Genomic DNA, 20,776 nt, shown 5'->3' on the forward strand with positions numbered 1-20,776 from the left:
CCCCCCCAATCCAAGACCTCAGTCTGGGATGGAGGATCCCCTGAGGCTCTGAGAGGCAGAACACATTGCAGAGTAAGCTGAGGTCTACCAGGGAAGTCAGAATCCTGGAGCTCTGAGGGAGGAGGGAGCAGCAGGCATTTCTGGAAGGAGGAACAGCATGTATACCAGTCTGGAGGCATGGTGATGGGTGTGGACAATAGAAATCCCCCACAGGTATGCAGGCCTGCTTGTGGGGCTTCCTGCCTCCTGCCGGGGCTGGGTGCTTCAGACATGGAGCGCCCCATCCCACGGGCCTCTGCCTCACCTCCCAGGCTCTCCACGCCCCATCTTGGAAGCAGTCTCTCCGCGTGCCCTTCCCCCTCTGATTCCTGGACTCCCGGGGCAAGCAGGCAGAGGGGCTGCTCATGGCTTTGAGGAGCCCCTCCATCCCCCAAGCCCCAGTCACCCCATCTGAAACCAGGGGTGCATACTGGAGCTCCTTCCATCTTCCTACTCAGGCAGGGGTCCTGGTGACTGATGGGGGGGGGTGTCACATGGAGGGGCCTTGGCTGCTGGGCTGGACACGGGTGAGGGGCAGTGCCCTTGGGAGCACCCAGAGCTCTGTGTCCTGATCCAGTCTTGTCACTCAGCCATGCTCCAGCTGTACCGAGCAGGCACCTGGTGGAAGCCAGGGGCCTGAGCAGCCGCAGGGCTGTCCCTTTCACTCAGGCACACCCCTGCCCACTCTAAGCCTCATTTTCCCGTCTGTTCTCACCATGGGCCATATGCCAGAGGGTACAGAACCCTTGCACAGAGCCCTGCACCTGCAGGAGAAGCCAGGGGAACCCTGACCTGGTGGGGAGCACCGTCCACCTCCCACACTGGGGGTTCTCATCCAGCCCCAGTCCTGTCAGAGGGTAGCCCCTACTAGGCAGCTCCTCACCCCACCTCCAGGGAGTCCGCCCTGACTTACAAACTCAGAGCCCCACCTTCAGGGTGTCCTCCCTGACTTACAGACACAGAGCCCCACGGCCAGCTCCCTGCCTTACAGAGAGCTCCACTTCCTGTACAGGCACTGTCCTTGAGCCAAGCCTTCTGGGTCCCCTCTGAGGCCTTCAGCCCACAGCTGGAGTGCCTGAGTGGCCAGGGCCGCCACGCCACAAAAAAAGCCCTGTGCACTTTCATTTTGGTGGAAAATGCCCAGGGACTCTGGCCAACTTCCTGCTTCTCTTCGCCAGCAGAAAGTGTCCCCCCAGGCAGCATGTCTGCAGGAACTCCTTCCTATGTTCAGGGAGGGAGGGTATCCAGGGAGGCTGTAGCCCTGAATGGAGAAGCAGGGGCAGGGGCAGAAGAAGAGGTGTCTGCTTGCCTCCGACTCTGTCCCGTGGGGCTGTGAAACGTGCGGGCTGCCCTAGTGTAGAGCTGGGGCAAGCGTGGGGGCCGCGGCCAGCATCCTGTTAGGAGTCCCCGCTGGCTCATGGCCACGCCACGTAGGACAGAGCCAAGCGTACCACGATCACCGCCAGGATCCTGCTCTCCCTCAATGACTCAGCCTGGACGGGCCCCATGGGGCTCCGAGGTTCCTGGGCACTGGGGCCCCACGCTGAGAAAGGAACCAAACCCAAACCCAAGTGTACCGCCACGGAGTCGATTCCGACTCCTGGGGACCCTACAGGACAGAGTAGAACTGCCCCTCTGGGCTTCCAACGCAGTAGCTTTTTATGGGAGTAGAAAGCCTCATCTTTCTCCTTTGGAGTGGCTGGTGGTCTCGAACTGCTGACCGTGTGGTTAGCAGCCCAGCACCCAGACCACTCCAGTGAGAGGACCGGTCTTGGCTAGCTGCATCTGGCTCCCCAGGGTGGAGAAGGGGTGGGTACTGCTTGTGGGCCCCCACTCCCCACACCATGAGGGGGTCACATGGGAGGAAGGCCGGACTCCCCTCCTCAGAGCTGCCCCAGGGAGCAAAGATGAGACATCTTTGTAAGCCTGCTTCTGGGGGCAGGGTGGTGGGACAGGAAACGGGCACAGTCACCCAGGTGGGGGGCTGACCTCGCCTCATCAGCCCAGCAACTCCGGAGTCCAGAGTCAGCATTTTGAGTGGAGCCAACCCAGGGCTCCTCCTGGTGATAGAATCCCCCCTCCACCCCACCCCCACCCCTACCTCCCAGCCGGAGGCATCTCCTCTCCAGGCAACAGAGATGAAACGATTCTTTGTGAAGCCAAACCTCACACGAGTTTCCTTCTCAACGCGTCCCCCTTTCTTTTTAAAGTGCGTTTCCATGGACTCCCCCGGGGCGTGTGAGTGTGTGTGTCTCTCTTTTTTAAAAAAGCCTCTTTATTGGGGGGCTCTTATGCCACCCCACACATCCCTTGTATCAAGCATATGTGTCCATCAGTTACCACGGCCATCTTCCCTCTTCATAATGCAGAGGAGACCTTCAACCCAACGCCGGAAACCGAGGAGACGAACGAGGTGGAGACGGTGCCTCTCCCCGAGGAGACGTGGGTCCAGCCGAGGGCGGTCAGGCCCACCAAGCCCAGCCGTGCCTCCGTGGTCAGCTACATGGGTGGGTGCCTGCCTTGGGGTGCCCTCGAGCCACCTCTGGGGATGGGGGCAGGGGAGGCGCTGGGCCTGGAAATCTCCAAGTCCGTCAACAGGGGAGAATCAGGCAGGGAGTGGCTTGCAAAATGCCATAACTCTAAAACAAAACAAAAATATTTTTTTGGGGGGGGATGATATTTTTAAGTCATCTTTAAACGCAAGCGTTAGAGGAGCCACACCTGGGTGGCATTCATTCCCAGGCCCAAGCAGGTATTTTTAGGTTAGCCCTTCCCTGAGTCTCTCCAGGGCATTGGGTTGAAATTGTGCTCCTCTTGGCAATGCTGCCCACCCCCTGCCCTCCAAGGAAGAGTGTGAGCCTGGCAGCATGGATCTGGTTCCTGCAGACCCCGTGGCCTCTGCTGTGACCCAGCTGCTCCCAACCCCCCAAAAACAAACTCGCTGCCTTCAGTTGATTCTAGCTCATGGCGACCCAACAGGACAGGGTAGAACCGCCCCTGTGGGTTTCTGACAAATGGAAAGCCTCGTCTCTCCAGAGGAGCAGCTGGTGGCCTTGAACTGCTGACCTTACAGATGGCAGCCCAGCATATCACCACTAGGCCACCAGGGCTCCCCAACCCTGCAAGGGTCCTGTGCTGACACACCTCTGCACATCCCTCTCCCAGCCCAGGTCGTGCGCTGCGACACCAAGCTGAGGGACAGGTGCAAGGGGTCCACGTGCAACAGGTGAGTCTCACGGTGGCCGCTGGAGGCTCCGGCGGTCCACTCCACTCCAAGCTGGGGAGAGCAGTGCTTGTTCGTGGCTTGGGGCACAGAAGGCGCCCTGCTGGAGCAGGGGGACTGACTCAGTTTCCCTCATGCTGTCGGCGGGGCTGACTGTGCCCCGAGTCCCCGAGTGGCCCCCCTGTGGCAGCGTCAACTCTGCCCACATAGTGGGGGTAGATTTCTCTTGGGGGGTCGTGGGGTCCCCTGCTCACTGTAGGATACACAGCAACATCCCTGGCCTCTACTGGCTTGATCCACCAGGTGGCAACCCAAAGTGCCCCCAGGTATGGTCAGTTGTCCTCTCAGAGGGTAAAGTCTCCCCCAGTCAGGACAGCTGACCTAGAGGGTCCAGCCAGCTTCTGGGTGTCCACTCCCAATCCCAGAAGTGTCTGCTGATTAAAGGCTTCACCCCTACACCACCCACCCGTCTAGCACCTCCAGGCCTCTCCGGGTCCGAGGGACCCTGTTGGTTGGACAGAGTAGAGCTGTCCCACAGGTCCCCAGGCTGTCATCCGCATTAGGGGGGCCGCCGGTCTCGCCACATCAGTAGTGACTTGGTCTCACCATGTACCTTGGACATGTCATCAGTAGGGACCAGGCTCTGAAGAAGGACATTGTGCTCGGTCATGCTGAGGGGCAGCAAAAAGCAGGCAGGGCATCAAGGAAGGCAGGGTGGCCCTCGTGGCCACAACACTGGTCTCAGACCTCATGGCACGGGGAGGCAGCCCTGGACTGGGCAGTGGTCCTTCTCTTGTGCACAGGGCTGTGGTGAGTCAACCTGACTCCGTGGCCCCGGGTGAGAGCGGCAGTACGAAGTGCAAAGGTGCATGACATGTGCAGACAGACTAACAACAAAAGAGCCATTGACAGCGAGAGCCCCCAGTTCCTCGTGAGCTTACCTCTGCCCTCGCTACCTCTCCTCCCCCAGGTATCAGTGCCCAGCAGGATGTTTGAACAACAAGGCCAAGATTTTCGGGACCATCTTTTACGAGAGTGTAAGTGGGGCCAGATTTTGTTTGTCTTTTAAACTCTGTTTTGCAGCCAGGCTGGGGGCTTTGTAGGACAAGCATTTCCTGTCCCTCCGGAGGTAGGCCCCGCATTCTCATGACTGACCCTGCAGGGCTCTCGGCAGCTGGGGCTGACCCAGGCAGGGAGCTGTCTCCACCTGGAACAGGTGTTATATGCTCCACTGGCAGGGGAGAAAGGGCCGCTTGTCAGCCGACTTAGTCCGTAAAGCAGCTCCGAGGAGCTTTCTGAGATAAGCGGCCCCACGGACAAAGACCCGTTATGGAGAAGGGACGCGCCAAGTGGGGGAGGCTGTCTCTCTGGCTTCCAGCGGGCCACGGTCAGACACCGCAGGTGTTTCTGGAACCTGACAAAGGAGAATTCAGGATATCTTTGTGGTCTTGTCCCCCCCTCCACCCCCACCCGACCCCGTCATCCAGGAGTCCAGCATCTGCCGCGCCGCCATCCACTACGGAGTCATCGACGACAATGGAGGCCTAGTGGACATCACCAGGAACGGGAGGGTCCCCTTCTTTGTGAAGTCCGAGAAGCACGGTGTGGAGTCTCTGAGGTGAGGACTCTCCGTGTGTCCGGGCAGCCCAGGACAACCCACGGGGTTGCCCAAGCCTCGGGGGTTCAGGGGAAGATCACCAGGCCTTTCTTCCAAGGCACATCTGAGCGAGCAGACTCAAATGGCCTGCCTTTCAGCTAGCAGCTGGGCCATGCACAGTGTTCTAGGATGCCAGAGACTACAATCTCAATAGGGTCTAAGGCAGTGGTTCTCAACCTTCCTTCAATGCAGTTCCTCATGCTGACCACCCCCCATCCATAAAATTATTTTTGTTGCTACTTCATCACTGTCATTTTGCTACTGTGATAAATCTGGCGACCCTTGTGAAAGGGTCGCGGCCCACAGGTTGAGAACCGCCAATCAAAGGCGAGCGTTTATTGAAGTCTTAGGGAGCAGACACAGACACATCACCGGGGTGAGGGAGGCCATGGCACGCAATCAAAATGACATCTGAGGACTCACAGTGGGGGTGCTTGTTACGTAAGGCGCAGGACAAAGGGGACTGTCACCAACCCACGGGTGGCGGCTCATCAGCACATCACCGTTGCAAGTGGGACTACAGAAGCAGGGGCAGTACAGCTGTTGGGACACAGACGTACATCGTTAGAGAGAAGAGCTCACAAGATTGGCAGGCAGGGCTCGATGGATAGGGCATGACTGGTGACTGACTGTGTGGGAGCCCTGGTGGCAGGAACTCCGTATTGGGCTGTGATCTGAAAGCTGAACAGTTCAAAGCCACCAGCCGCTTCTCCGGGACAAGGACAGTCCGAGCCTCCTGTAAACAGCTCCTGTCACGGCACTCAAAGGCGCAGCTCTAGCCTGTCCTGCAGGGTTCCCAAGAGTCGGCATCAATCGCAGGGCAGTGAGTTTGGTTCTTGCATGATGATGGGACCCCCTTCCCCTGTCCTGCCCCCAACCTTCCTGTCCCCAGTGCAGTGAACCCCATCAAGGACATACCCACTCAACCCTCTATGAGAGCCTGCCCCTGGAGAGGTGGGGGGAGGTAATCTGCTTTCCCCGGCGCTGTGCCTGAGGGAGAGATGATCTATATCCTTCGTGAATGACCCGGAAGAAGTCAATGGACCTTGATCTCTGTGGGGACTCTGCAAATTGACCTTGGACTGTCACGGTCAACCACAGCCTTATGCAAACCAGGGTGCTCAGAATTCCACCTCTAATACAACCTGTTAACCAGAATCACCAGCCAGGGTCTTCCAGTTCCACCTGCTCTGAAACCCAAAAGCCCACTGCCACGAGCCAATTTCCAACTCATGGTGACCCCACTGGACAGAGCAGAAGTGCCCCATAGGGGCGCCGAGGCCAGAAAGTGCCACGGAAGCAGCAGCCGGTAGAGCAGCTGGTGGGTTGGAACAGTGCTCTCTCTCTCTCTCTCTCTCTCTCAGTCCCACCCTTAACCCTCAGTACCACTAGGGCTTCTTCCTCTGTGACCTAACTCCAGCTAGCCCTAGCCTCGTCTTTCTCCCTCGGAGTGGCTGGTGGTTTCGAACTGCTGACCTCGCAGTTAGCAGCTCAACATGGAACCACAGGGCCACCAACACAGAAAGAAAGCTACTGCTCTGTCTTCACTCACTTCTCACTGAGAAGCAGCCCCCCCTTCCATCATGCATGCTGTTCCATCACCCAACCCCCACCCCAACCAGTGCTGTTGGCAGGTGACCCTCGGTTCTGCAGATGTTTCCACACATGCCCCTCGAGTTGGCTGCTATTTTAGGCAAAACCAAAGAAAGGTGGGACACAGATCTCCGCAGGCCCCCAAAATGACTTAGTGTTCTGTAACGGGTTCTCTTTGTCATCTTCTGAATGTATTGTACCCACGGTCAAGCCATGATTCCGAGGAGGGGGGGGGGGGTCCGTGTGCCAGTGGAGGGGCCCAGGGCACCAAGGAAGGGTAAGCAGCCCTGCTCTGGAGGGTTCTGGGAGCTTCCCAGGCTGTGGTGTGACACCCAGGGACAGGCAGGGCCCAGGGTGTCGGTCAGTGGGCGTGGGAGCCAGCATGTGCGTGGAGAAGCTGACCACCTTCTGTGCTTTCTTCTGCAGCAAGTACAAGGCTTCCAGCTCCTTCACGGTCTCCAGGGTGAAAGGTAAGCTGGCCGGTCTGTTCTGTGACTTTGGGTTTCAGTGGGATGTTCCGTCTTGATGGGCTTAATGGTTCGCGTACCTGAGAACCCTGCCTGTCTCAGCCTGTGTGCCCGCCGCTGCCTGTTTGGTCAATAAAGTTTTATTGCAGCACAGCCAGGCTCATTCATGCGCACGTGGCTTCTTCCCTGCTGCAGCAGCAGAGTGAGTAGTGGCCACCGGGGCTTCCCACTGGCTCACCTGGTCCTGTAAACAAGGTCTGGTTTCATGGTAACTAAAGCCACTGCCTGAGGCATTTTGATGAGTGGAAACACACACACACACACACACACACACACATACATACATACCACCACCACCCACCCCACCCCCGAGCTGGAGAGCTGGGTGTCCCGGCAATGATCCCATGTCCCACATCAGAAACAACATCTCACTGCCATCGAGTCAGTTCTGACGCACAGTCTAGAATTGCGCCTGTGGGTTTCTGAGGCTGTCAGTCTCTATGGGAGCAGAAAGTCTCTCTCCTGTGGTGCTGCTGGTGGGTTCGAACTGCTGACTTTCCGGTGAGCAGTCCAGCATATAACCCACAGGCTCCCGGATGAGGCTTTCTGCTCCCACCATTTCCTACTTTTATTAAAATACCACAGGCAACAGGCTGTGGGCTTGGGGCGGGGGGAGGCGGGTAACGAAGAACAGATGTCCATGTTCTCACAGTGATGGACGATGGGACTGGGGTCCTGCAGCTGCCTGGACAGAGCGATGGCCCGAGACTCCCAGCACGGCCTCTCACCGGGGCCTCTGAGCTTCTCTGAGACTTGCCTCTCACAGATGTGTGATTTGAGGAACTGCTGTCGCCCTGGCTGTGTGGGACAGAGAAGGGGCCCTGGGAAAGCCCTGCTGGGAGGAGAAGGACCTCTGACCCCTGGGGAGCTCCGGAGCGCACTCCGGCCCTGCCTGAGTGACCCTATGGGGCCCTAGTAGCTCACTCTTCAGGCCGGCAGCCTGAGGCGATGGCAGGCACCCGGGGCGGGCCTGACCCTTCCCCATGTCTTCCTGTTCTCAGTGCAGGACGTGGACTGCTACACCACTGTGGCACAGCTCTGCCCGTTTGAGAAGCCGGCCACTCACTGCCCAAGGTGAGGCAAGGGGAGAAAAGGGGCAGGGGGTGGTGGCACTTGGTGGGGGGTGTCTCTGCGGCAGGGGCTTTGCTTCCCTCCTCCGAGCCTCGATGCGGCACTTTGCATGCTGGGTGGGGGTCTCCTTTCCCTCCAGGAAGCTCACATGTCCAAGCCCTGACCCTGACACACGCCCGCCCTAGCAGACAGCCCCTCACGCTCAGGGCCCGGTTCTCAGCCTTGGCTGCACGCCAGGACCCCCAGGAACAGTAAACAATCCCTGGATCAATCCCACCCGCATCTCTGGGGTGGGCCCAGGCAGCGAGGACATGCCGACCTCGAAGATACCGCGGACCACGGCCACAGAGCAAGCGTGGCGATCAGGAAGAACCACACACATTTCCAGGTTTCCTACACTGATGAAAGTTATGTTGACCCTGCTGTCGCCGGAACCCTGGTGGCCTTGCAAGCTGTGTGTCCAACCACAAGGTCAGCCGTTCAACCCCCACCAGTTGCTCGGTGGGAGAAAGATGAGACTTTCTATTCCCATAAGGATGGAAGTCTCAGAAACTGAAAAAAGGAAAAAGAGAGAGTGACCTGAAGGGTCTGTCCTGTAGGGTCACTGCGAGTCAGAGTTAACCAACGCTGGGGACTTTAGAGTCCTGTGGCTCTGGTGGTCGAGTGGCTAGGAGTTGGGCTGCTACCCAGAGGTCAGTAGTTTGAAACCACCAGCCGCTCCTGGGGAGAAAAACAAGGCTGTCTGCTCCTGTGAGGATCTACCGTAGAGGGCACTGTGAGTCGGGATGGACTGTGAATACCGTGCTCTGGCTTGTTGTGGTCAGGTGCCATCAAATCCATGCGACCCTTGGCGACCTTCTCCTGCACAACGGAAGGAAACACGCCTGGTCTGGCGCATCCGCACGACTGTGCCTGTGCTTGAGTCCGTTGGTGCCACCCCTGTGTCCATCTGTGAGGTTTCTCGGGTGGGAAAGACCTCGGTTCTCGGCTTCGCGTGAGAAAGGATTCACGCTGAAGCCTGGTGTATGGTCCAACCAAGTGGGTTTTTATAAAGGACGGAAGACGTTTCCGGTTTTATAGTCACTGAACACGGCAACCTCATGAGACTGCACACCCACATGTGGTGGCCCGAGGCTGGGAGACTGCTGCACGGCTGAGTGGGCACGGGACAGGAGCTGAAGGGGGAAGAAGGGGGAAAGGGGTGGGTGGGTGTCTCACAGTCAAGGTATTTAAGGCCTCTGGCTGGGAGGCAGGGTCGAACGTATTGGTTGACCCTATTGGCTGAATTAAGCCCACCTGGGCCTAGTTTGGGCCACCCAGGTGTACTGCCCACCTGGCTGGGGCTTGACTTGGCGCATGCCCAGTAGGTTTTTGTGACTGGCTAAGGGTTCTCCTGATTCTCTTCTAACCTCCTGCAGGGGACCTTCAGGCATGTGGCGGGACAGCCCCCCTGTCCCTGTCCTGCTACTTAACAAACCCATCTCCTTGAGGGCCTTCCTCTTTTTCGCTGCCCCTCCCCTTTACCAAGCATGATGTGCTTCTGCAGGGACTGGTCTCTCCTGGCAGTGTGTCCCCCGTCCCTTGACGCAGCCTCTCATCTTTGGCCGCCTGACATGAACAGCGGCTTGGTGAAAGGGGTTGGGGTGTGAGAAGGACCCACGGGGGACACAGAGACAGGACACCAGCAGGTGCTAGTGGAGAAAGGGCTCTGGTAGGCTTGCTCTGGCAGGGCCCTCTCGGACCTCCCTGTGTTGTTACGCACAGTCAAGGGAGCGCCGCCCCGTGCTGTGAGAACTTCCCAGATGACTCCATGGTACACCCAGGCCCCCAGGAGCTCCAGAGAGCTTCCGGGAAGCTGTCTCTGCTGCTCCCTCTAGAGGTTACCCTCGTCTGCCCTTGGACTCTTCTCTCCCTGGCCAGACCTCGGGGTCTGCCCTGTTAGGTCCCCTGAATCTGCTTTGCAAACCCTGGAAGCAGCCACCACTCCTCCCCTGGAGATGAGCTCCCTGTCCCTCACACGTGCCCGGAGAAGGGTTGTGGGTGGCCACTCTGCAGGACTGAGGTCTAATCCCGCGGGGCACCCGTCACTGGCTGCAAGGATGCGCTTCTGTGTGTAGAGACAGCCATCGCCAGGCCCGCATCCACCTCCCTTCCCTAAACTGGAAGAGGCCGAGGCATATGTCATGACTCCCTTTAGAGTTGACGTCAGACACGTAGATCGCTCAGCCGTCAGGAAATAGACAGGAGAAGCAAAAGTGGCCTTGCAGGGAAGGCTGTGGACGTGCCTCCCTCGAACAGGCAGAAACGCAGGCGGAGGCCCCTGGCCGCCTGCCTGGTGAAAGCTCTGAGGGGCTGGGTGATGTTGGATTTCAAGGCCGGGCTTGGCGACTTTGGGATTCTTGTGGGGACAGACTGATTGGGAAGACACTGGGTGGAGACCCTGAGATCCCAGCAGGGAGGTTGGAGGGGAGGAGGCCTGGTCAGGGAGAGGAGACCAAGGGGGTCCCTGACTCATTTCCCTTTGCTCCTGGCCCACCCTTGGGGATTTATCTCTGCTCCACAGTCCCCCAGTCCAGTGGGGACGCCCCTGAGCAGCTCCAGGGAGGGTGACAGCCTTTTAGTGGAGCTCCCCACATGTGACAGAGAGCCAGAAGGAAATCGGTTCTGAAAGACGAAAAGAAAAACCCCGACAGCAGATCCAACAGAGAAGATGTGCACCCAGCCCCAAACAACCCTCCACTTCCCCAGAGACACCTTCAGACAATGGGAAGGGGGCCGGCAAACATGCGCCTACATGCACACCTTTCAGGCTGTTTTTTAACGTGTATCTCCAACAATCTCTGTATGGTGTGAGTGAGTTCGGTGGGGGTTATCAACAATTTGTATTTAGTATTCAATAACCTAAACGGCTCGTCCAACGCCCCAGTAGTTGACGCAGCTGCCCCTTGGATTTCACGTCTCCCTCGTGTCTGCCGTGCTCACCCCCCTCCCTCCCCTTCCTCCTCCTCCTGCCCAGCCCTGTTACAATCCCTCTCTCTGGCATCCTTCCCACCACAAATCCTGCCAGTCCCAGGGCCAATGGCTTCCGGCTGCTATCTCGGGTCCCTGGCCCGAGCCCCCAGTGTGGGATCCCACATGAACACAAAGGCCTTTTCTGAGGCACAGCGTGGCCGCTTTCCTGGTTTGGACCTCGAGGGCCCACCCATTTCCAGGTGAAGCTGCTCCTCAGATCCCTAGGAGGCCCGCAGGCCAGTGGTGCCTGATGGGACAGGTGACCTCGCCCTTTCTGCCTCGAGTTATGGCTCCCAGAAAAATGTCCTGACTCACCAAGGTGAGGCCTCTCCACCCATTTCCTCCGCAGCACGGGGAAGTAGCCTAAAGACAGGAGCCAGCAACTAGTGATTGTGATCTCCAGCTGGCTTCGCAGCACAAACCGGCTCCCACCCGACCGCGGGAGGGGGCGGGTAGGTGGCCTCACAAGTGCAGGATCCACCCCCTTTCACGTTTCTGTGTGTCTGTCTGTTTCCTTCTGTCTGGGCAGGGTACCGAGGGGAGATGCTATCTTTGCCTTTGCTGGTGTAGAAGGCATTATGTTTGTTTGTTTGTCGTTCCTTTTTTTATGTGCGTGATCACCAATAATTCGTTCTTTTTCATGGGTCCTGTATCAAAATCCCTTCTTTCCCTCCCTCTCCCCCCACAGTGGCTTTCCACAGCCTTCAAAGTCTGCTCTTTTCTGTGTGAATTTCGTTTTTCCTAATTTTTTTTCTGTGTAGGATTTGGCTTTGATGGAAGGACTAGCTTTGCTGGGCATGTTGTCTTCCAGATCCATCCATGTCCCTGTGCCGGGGGTTACTTACAGACACATCACACGCCACTGTGTGTGTGTGTGTCTGTGTGTGTGTGTGTCTGTATCTGTGGTGTGTGTGTCGGAGTCTCTGTGTATTCGTGGTATATCTGTGTGTGTATTTGTGGTGTGTATGTGTGTGTTGTCTGTGTGTGTGTGTGGTGTGTGTGTCTCTCCCTGTGTGTGTCTATGGTGTGTGTGTGTGTATCTGTGTGTGTGTGTGTGTGTGTGTGTGTGTGTGTCCCGGAGCTTGGTTAGCCATCCCTCCACAGGCAGCACTTGGGTGGCTTCCATCGTGCCATTGTGGGTGTGCTGGGATGAACATGGGTGTGCAGGTCCCCCCTTCCCCCCACCCTGAAGACTGAAACGGTGTGGTCGGCTCCTTCCCGCCGTGGAAATCGAAGGTCTGATATTCAAACAGGGAGAGCCAGCCCCCTCTCAAGGGTGTCCGTGCACCCTGGAGGTAACCAAGAGGCCAATTCTTCTCCTTGGCAGGGTCCTCTGTCCCGCAAACTGCAAAGATCAGCCGTCCTACTGGGCGCCCGTGTTTGGAAGCAACATCTACACCGACGTGAGTACATGCACGGCCTTCCCTAGGGGCCCCTCTCAGGGACGGAGAGGAAACGTCACCCCAAGGTCTGGACAGCCGACACCGTGAGCCCATTTCCTGTGGCTGTCCTAAGTCATCACTACAGACCAGCAGCTGAAAACAGCAGGGTTCACCCAGACTGCTCTAGAGGCCAGAAGCCCGGGACCGGGGTGGCAGGGGGCTGGGCTCCTGCCAATCGCACTGCAAAAGGGCCCTTCCTTCCCTCCCCTCGCGCCCGAGGGCTGCCAGCCGCTGGCATCTCTTGGCTCTGACTGCATCTGACCAGCCTCTGCTTGCGGGGCCATGTGGGCTTGTCTGTCTTCCTGGTCATCACCTGGACTCTGCTCTGAATTTAGGGCCACCCTAACCCTGAAGGAGCCCTGGGGTGGTACTCGTTGGGCTTGCTCACTGCAAGGTCAGCAGTTCAAAGCCACTGGCCGCTCCATTGGAGAGAGAGGAGGGTTTCTACCCTGTACAGGGTTATAGTCTCAGAAACCCACATGGGCAGTTCTCCCCGATGCCTGACCATCTCCCCAGTGCTCCTCACTCCCTCCTGGGCACTGGCCCTCTGCACTCACTCTGGGGTATACGCAGGCCACTTTGAGCTCATTCCTGCCTGCCTGCAGCTGCCCGGAGCAGACTCTGAGCCAGCATGCCCAGGGCCCTGTGCAGAGATAAAGGGAAATCACTGGCACTAAGTGGATGCCGCCCCATAGCAAGTCTAGGACAGTGGGACTGCCCCTGTGGGGTCTGAGACTGTGACCCTTGATGGGAGCAGACAGCCTCATCTTTCTCCCTCGGAGCTGCTGGTGTTTTTGAACTGCTGACCTTTTGGCTACCAGCCCAGCGCCTAACCCACTGTGCCACCAGGGCTCCGTCAAGCAGCAAATAGCAAGTGCAAACAAAAAGCATAGAGCAGAAACAGACCCACAGGAAGGCAAGGGTAACTGGATGAAAACCTAATCATCAGAGGCTGCCTCTCATTCAACACTTCCTGTGTGCTCGGGGTTCCCCTCACAGTGACCCCACAGGACAGGGGCTGCCCCTGTGGGTTTCCGAGGTCATGACTTTTTGTAGGCATCGAAAGCCTCATCTTTCTCCCTCGGAGCAGCTGGTGGATTCAAACTGCTGACCTTGCGGTTAGCAGCCCAACGCGCCACCGCTCCACCGCCGGGGCTCCTCCTTACGATGTGGATGTGGGAGGTTCTTTAAAAGCACCATCTCAGGGCCTTGTTCTCCCGGAGGAGGAAACTGAGGCTCTGAACAACTTGGCCCGGATCTCAGCGGGAGCACTGCAGGGGTGAGAATCAGGGAATGGGCAGGGCTGTGCCCCTCTGCAGCGCCCACCTTGCTCACGTGGGTGTGTGAGCACCCTCATCCCTGGGGGCTGACGTTTTTGGGGTCTCAGGCTCAGGGCAGGGCTCGGCACCGAGTGTCATTTGATTGGTGTTTCTCAAAAGATCGACTGCGGCGGCAGGTGCTGAAGCAGCCCCTCTAAAGAGAAGATGGAGGAGGAGGAGGAGGAGGAGCAGGGAAGAGGAAGGACGAGGCAGAAGAAGCGGAGGAAGAGGGCCGGTGACCGCTTCATTTCGGGGGCCCCTTTCTGGCCGATGTTTCCAGGTCACTCTGTACTCTGGGTGCTGGAAAGGCTTCTGGAAAATGTCTTGCTGAGTTATTTTGGGAGAGTCGTCTCCAGACTTCGAAGGGCCTAGTAGTGCCGACAGAGCCGCCTGCTCCCCCGGAACCAAGGCCTTGGCACACCCCTCACTTTGAGGGGAGAGCAGGGACCATCCCCCACAACAGGCAAAAGCAGCCAGCAGTGGCTGAAGGAGCCAAGCCTGGCCCGCAGTCCTGGGTCTCTGCGCCCTGGCCACTCTGCCCATCGCTTGTGGGCGCCAGCCAGGCCCTTCCCCACTGTCATCTCAGGCCTCTTACCTGTCCAGCCAGTGTCACAGCTGGGTTGGCTCACCCCAGCATTTCTGAGTCAGTGGGTCTGGGGAGGGGCTCCCTGGAGATGGGGTTGCAGATCCAGGGCCCACACTTTGAGGGACACTGGGCTAGAGATGGAAGTCCCTTGGTACCTGGTGTCAACAGTGACGGCAGTGATGTTTGCCTTACGAGCTAGCGTTTATTGAGCAATGACCATTGAGCAATGACCATGTGAAGCCCATCAGCACATTTAATATTTCTGGTGTCCCTTGGAGGGAGTCCTGGGCACATAGGTCGGCAGTTCGAAACCACCAGCTGCTCTGCAGGAGGAAGATGAGGCTTTCTGCTCCCGTAAAGCCTGGGCGTCCCGAAGGGCCAGCTCTACCATGTCCTATAAGGTCACTATGAGTGGATATCGACTCGAGGACAGTGAGTTAGGTTTGGAGGTTGCTATCTGCCCATGGGAAGTGCCGAGGATGGGGTCTGATATGTCCAGTGCTCAGAAATGTTCCCAAGATCCTCCCCGCTCAGGACTGAGAGCCCAGGCTCAGGCTCAAAATAGGTCACCGGCAGCCGGTACGTGATAGAGACACACCTGGCTCACCTGTCAAGTCGTGGCGCTGCTTGGCTGACCCGAGGGTTAGTAAACTTCCAGGAGACACCTTGTACCTGATACAGAAATCTGGTGAGAGGCAGGGGGTGGGTGGAAGGAAGGGAGGAAGAGAAGCGGAGGCCGCCCAGCACTAAGGTGTACAGGTGTATAGGTGTGCAGGTGTGCGGCATGTGCATTGATTGACAAGCGGTGCTATCTCGGGAGAAAGATCTGGCCCAGGCGAGATCTTAGGCTCACAGTGTCCACAGCACGATGTTGTCTCTGAAATTCCTGCTTCACTGGGCCCCAGGGTCCCGGTGCTCAGAAAGGCGAGGTCCGAGCAGAACCTGCAGACGCAGGCGCTCCGCCCCACTCTCAGCAGCCCCGGCCCCCAGAACAAGGGTCCTCGCCCTCACCCAGCACGCTGTCCATGTGCCAGCGAGCCCCTGGGGCTCCATTTCCTGTAGCACAGCGGTTCTCAACCCGTGGGTCATGACCCCTTCGGGGGTCGAACAACCCTTTCACAGGGGTCGCCCAATTCATAGCAGTAGCAAAATGACAGTTATGAAGTAGCAATGAAAATAATGTCATGGTTGTGGGAGTCACCACCACATGAGGAAGTGTATTAAAGGGTCGGGGCATCAGGAGGTTGTAGCATCTCATGTAACTCCATTTGCCTTTGAGTTGCCATCAGCCCTGGGCCTCCCAGAAACTCAGGGCAGGGTTCTCTTGTCTTCTGTTTAGGTTTTTTGTTTTTGCTTCTTAATCATTTTATTGGGAGCTCTCGGAGTAGGATTTTCAACAGCCCGTTTTTTTGTGTGTTTACTGTGTGATTGCTATCTGGGTGGAAGTTTACAAAGTACACGGCATTCCCGGTCAACCCTTCCTGTTCGTGTCCTCTGCGGCCGCCTGTCTGTGTGAGCATCCCTCTCCCCACCTCCTCCCAGAGTTCCCTCACTCCCGTTCCTTCCTTCCTGCCCCTTCCTGCCTTCCGAGCTGGGAAGATGCCGACTTCCCTGACATGGTCTCCTCATCTAGCCCATGTTCGATCCATGTCTGAATCTTTTGACAGCGGTTGTCAGTCCTTTCTTCCTGGTGCCTCTGCGTGGACTGGAACTCCCAGCCTTTGGCTCAGCAGCCGGGCAGGTTAATGGTTTACAGAACCATCAAACTTGTTTTGCTTTCTTTTTTTAAAAATTGGACTTTTTAGGGTGGTTTGGATGAACGTTGACAGAGCGAACGGGTTTTCCCTGCAGCCATTTGAATGCGTTTTGTTTCCTGACAGTGGCTGCGGCCTCCCCACCCCCACCCTAAATAACAGCGTGTGGGCACCCCACTTCCTCCTGGAGTTCCTGTGTCCTCGTCCCCCTCTCCGGCACGTGGAAAGCCATGCGGTCAGAACAGGGTTCCCAAGGTCTGATTCTTTGGAAGGTGATCACCAGGCCTTTCTTCCGAGGCACCCAGCCTTCCCAGGGGCTCCCATCAAGCGTGGACTTCACTTGGCCTCCATCTCTGCCTGCCCCCCATCTTCACATGGCCTTCGCCTGTGGGTCTCCTCTTAGCCCTCCCTGCTCTCCTCGCATAGACTGACTCCTGACTCCTGCTGTGGGGTGAAGCCCTGCCCATCCAGGAAGGTCTCACACGGAGACCTTCACCTTAACCACCTCTGCAAAGATCCTTTCTGTAACACGAGCAGGGCTACAGTCTCCGGGGCTTGGGAATGTGGTCCTGTCTGTGCGGAGGACACAACCCTCCCACTGCAGGGGCCAGTGTGGTCCATTCCCTGCTCCCCAGGCTGACACTGACCCCGGCTCTCCCTGTCCTCAGTCCTCCAGCATCTGCCGGACAGCTGTGCACGCGGGCGTCATCAGGGATGACCTCGGGGGCTATGTGGACCTGATGCCCATTGACAAGAAGAAAAACTATGTGGGCTCGCTCAGGAATGGAGTGCAGTCAGAAAGGTAGGGCGGGCTCTGGCTCTGGGCACCCAGGGCAGCCGTGGTGGCCACTCAGGGGACTTGGGGCAAGAGTGGGGGAGTGTTCCCTCGGGGACAACTGGCATTGGTCTACCGCTTTCTCTCCCACCTCACTGTCTTTCTTCAAAATGAGGCGTTTTCCCTTTCAACTATGCGGGCGTGCTGTAGTGGAATATTGAGAGATGGTGGGCAGAGCTCAGAGATAAGCCTCTGTAACCCATCAGCCAACGGGCCTGCTGACCGATTTGTCCAGCTGTGTGCCCTTTGAGCCAAGGGGCCTTGGTGGCACGGTGGGTTAAGCACTGGGTTGCCTAACCACCAGGTAGGTTGGTGGTTCAAACCCACCAGCTGCTCGGCAGGAGAGCGATGAGGCTGTCTGCTCCCATACGGATTTCTTGTGGTTGTTAAGTGTCATCGAGACGTTTCCGACCCACAGCGACTCATGCACAACAGAACAAAGCACTGACAGGTGCCATGCACCCTCACGATGGTTCCTGGGCCCGTGCCCACTGTCCCAGCCACTTGAGGGCCTACCTCGCTTCCACGGCCCCTCTATTCACCAAGTCGGAAGCCCTTCTCCCGGGACTGGTCTCTCCGGGCAATACATTCAAAGGATGTAAGGTCAAGTCTCGTCAGCCTTGCCTGTAAGGAGCCGACTGGCTGTACTTCTCCCAAGACAGGTCGGTGTGCTTTCAGCAGTCTGTGAAGAGGTACAGCCTCAGAAACCGTAGGGAGCAGTCTACTCTCCAGTGTGAGGTGGGCTGCGATCCACAGGGTGGGCAGTTCGAAATCACCAGCAGCTCTGCGGGAGAGAGTTGGGGCTTTGTACCCCGTAAACACTGACAGCCTCCGAAGCACACAGGGGGGTTGTCATGAGTCGGCATTGACCCGGTGGCAGTGCACTTGGTTTGGGTGTGTTTATAGGGCTGCCGTGAGTTTCAATGGACCGGATTGCCGGGGGGTTGGGCTTTGTAAATCCTCCCAGCCCTTTCTGTGTGGAGGTGTCCTTCTGTCTTTCTTTCAAGAACAAAGCGGATCCAATTATCGTGATGACATCAGTAGGGGCTGAGAGTTGTGAGCTCAACAGACGTGGTCCCTGCTTCCCCCAAGCGTTGTCACCGGGGCAGGTTTCCCCAGGCCTCCGTTTCCTCCTCTGTGACGTGGGCACACTGGTCTTCCCTAAGGGATGGCCAGGCAGCTTTACTGAGATCAGTGCAAGCTGGTGAGTGACCGTAGTAAACACCGTAGTAAACACCTGCCCAGAAGCCCAGGGTCTGTGCCCAACGAGACACCACGTCCCCAGCCCAAGTTCCTCTGTCTGTGACGCAGGCGAGGGAGGGCCCTCGGCCTTCTGTGAGGGTCCGATTTTGAAGAGGAGGATGGAAGGAAGAAACGCAGGTCCTGACTTCCCAGCCCCCTTCCCCCCCCCCCCCCCCCCCCCCCCCACGCCCAGTCAACCCTGTCCATGAGCATCCAGTCCTGCACAGGCCTGTGTCCTGGCCGGGAGCCCTGTCCAGGGCCTCCTGCAGCCCCACCAGACCGCACGTGCACGGTTCTCTCCAGCTACTGCTGCCTTTGTTCAGGAAACGCTCGGCGAAGGGAAGTTCTGCTGGTTTCAAGGGGAGGAAAGGAAGCCATGATGGAGTGGCATTTCCTTGCCGGGCCAGACGGGAGTCCCTGGACGCCCCTTTGGAAAGCACGCTCCTTCGCTGGCCCTCCAGGAGAAAGCCTGCTGCCTGTGAAGGGCTGGGATTTGTTCCCCGTCACCCTGCGGGCTGAAGGACAGTGGTGTCATTGTGTGGCTCCTGGGGGGCTTTGGAGAGCCCCACCTACCCACACCCAGGGTGGCTTCTCTCTCATTCCCAGCCCCCCACCCCACCCCCACAGGCCTGTCTTGCTCTCTCTTCTGTGGGACCTTGAGTCACCCCTGTTGCTTCTGCAGGTGCGCCCTCCACCCCCACCCCGGAAGGTCAGCAGTACCTGATGCCAGGAAGACAGCTCCCACTCCGGGAGGCCCCGTATGTCAGAGCAAGACTGGGCTCCTTAGACCTGCCAATGGCTGCCTTTTCGGAGAGGGAGGATCACCAGGCCTGCCTTCACCAGCATGCCTGGGTTAGCAGCTGCTTACACCCCACAGGGCGCCCTGTCCCCGATGCTCGCTGCGCCCCAGAGCCCATACGTCTGTGAGTCTCCACAGCGTCTCCTGCAACCCTGCTCCGCCCCCCCACCCCCACACACACACCCTCACGTCATGACCGCTTCTCTTCCTCCTCTGACCCCGTCCTCCTCGTGCTGGGTGAGGACTCTGAGGGTGCCTGGACAAGTTCATCACTGTGTCTGTGCCTGCCTCCTCATCTGTAATGTGGGACAGTGGTTATGTGTTGGGCCACTAACCGCAAGGTCAGCAGTTCAAAACCACCAGCTGCTCCAGGGGGAGAAAGATGAGGCTTTCTCCTCTCTTAGAGTTAGTCTTGGGAAACCACAGGGGCAGTTCTACTCTGTCCTATGGGGTGGCTTGGGGTTGGAATTGACCCGAAAGCAGTGAGTTTGATTTTTTGGTGTCTCAGGATAAGTAGCCCTGCTTGAGCACGGTCAGACCCACCAGCTGCTCTGTGATCGAAAGACGAGGCTGTCTGCGTCTGTAAAGACTGACAGCCTTGGAAAGCCTAGGGAGCAGCTCTCCTCTGTCCTCTGGGTCCCCACGAGTTGGAATTGGCTGAATGGCTAAGTCGGGGGCGCACACAGAGCCTGGTGGCATCTGAGACTCTGTTCAGCTGTTTGCCAGTGGGGTGGTCTTGGACCAGCACAGTACAGTACTTCTGAGGCTCTGTCTCTCTTCTATAAAATGAGTTGCCATGAGGTGGAAATGAGGCCAGGCATGTGAAGCCCTAATCCAGTGGCTGGCAGTAAGTGTCCAATAAGGTCTGGGGCTCTTGGAGCTGGCTGCATCGCTTCTAAGGTCCACTCCGAACTTAAGGAAGCTGTGGTTCTTTTCCAGGATGGCCAAGTGGCCTAGATGCATTGTCTTTTAGGAAGAAGGACAAGGCGTCTTATAGGAATCCACTCTGTCATCTTTGCACCCATTTTCCAACCCACACTCATCCATCCATTGTTCTGTCCTCTTATGTCCATCTCCATCCATCATTCATCCATATATCCATCCTCCAGTTCACTCACTCATCAACCCGTGTGTCCTTGTCTATCCATCTGCCCATCTATCTCCGTGCATCCATCTATCCATCACGTCCACACATTCATCACTCATCCATCCATGTATCTACCCATCCATCCATGCATCCATGCATGCATGCATGCATGCATGCATCCATCCATCCCCCATCCCCCATCCATGCATCTATCTGTCAATCCTCCAGCCCACACTTACTCATCCATCCATATCTCTGTCTCTCTCCATCCATCCATCCATCCATCCATCCATCCATCCATCCATCCACACCTGCATTCACTCATCATCCATCTATCCATCTATATTCATCTATATGTCCACCATCACCCATCTACCTAACCATCACCCATCCACCCATCCAGGACCCAGCTCTCCCCATCTTCCACCTATCCGTCTATCCACCCCCATCCATCCATCGTACACTTGTGATCCAGACAACAAGCTCTAGACCTGGCAGGAAGCCTCCATGAGCCAGCCTCTCCCTCCATGAGACTGGGCATCCGTGAGGACCTACAAAGCAGAGGTCATGGCAGCAGTAGGACACACTCA

At 57.5% G+C, this 20,776-nt stretch overlaps 1 protein-coding gene across 1 annotated transcript in view; it reads left to right on the plus strand.

Annotated features, from left to right (window-relative positions):
* Positions 1 to 20,776, plus strand: part of CRISPLD2 (cysteine rich secretory protein LCCL domain containing 2) — a 60,617-nt gene that overhangs the window by 27,877 nt on the left and 11,964 nt on the right. Inside the window, exons 7-14 of the mRNA XM_045293599.1 lie at positions 2,409 to 2,546; positions 3,205 to 3,265; positions 4,233 to 4,299; positions 4,750 to 4,880; positions 6,939 to 6,982; positions 8,041 to 8,113; positions 12,450 to 12,525; positions 16,892 to 17,025. Of these exons, the coding sequence (XP_045149534.1) occupies positions 2,409 to 2,546; positions 3,205 to 3,265; positions 4,233 to 4,299; positions 4,750 to 4,880; positions 6,939 to 6,982; positions 8,041 to 8,113; positions 12,450 to 12,525; positions 16,892 to 17,025 (724 nt within the window). The remainder of the gene's footprint in view (positions 1 to 2,408; positions 2,547 to 3,204; positions 3,266 to 4,232; positions 4,300 to 4,749; positions 4,881 to 6,938; positions 6,983 to 8,040; positions 8,114 to 12,449; positions 12,526 to 16,891; positions 17,026 to 20,776) is intronic.

The sequence above is a fragment of the Echinops telfairi genome, unplaced genomic scaffold (genome assembly GCF_000313985.2).
Source record: "Echinops telfairi isolate 266 unplaced genomic scaffold, ASM31398v2 ScPeMD7_2291;HRSCAF=2852, whole genome shotgun sequence".
Classification (NCBI taxonomy): domain Eukaryota; kingdom Metazoa; phylum Chordata; class Mammalia; order Afrosoricida; family Tenrecidae; genus Echinops; species Echinops telfairi.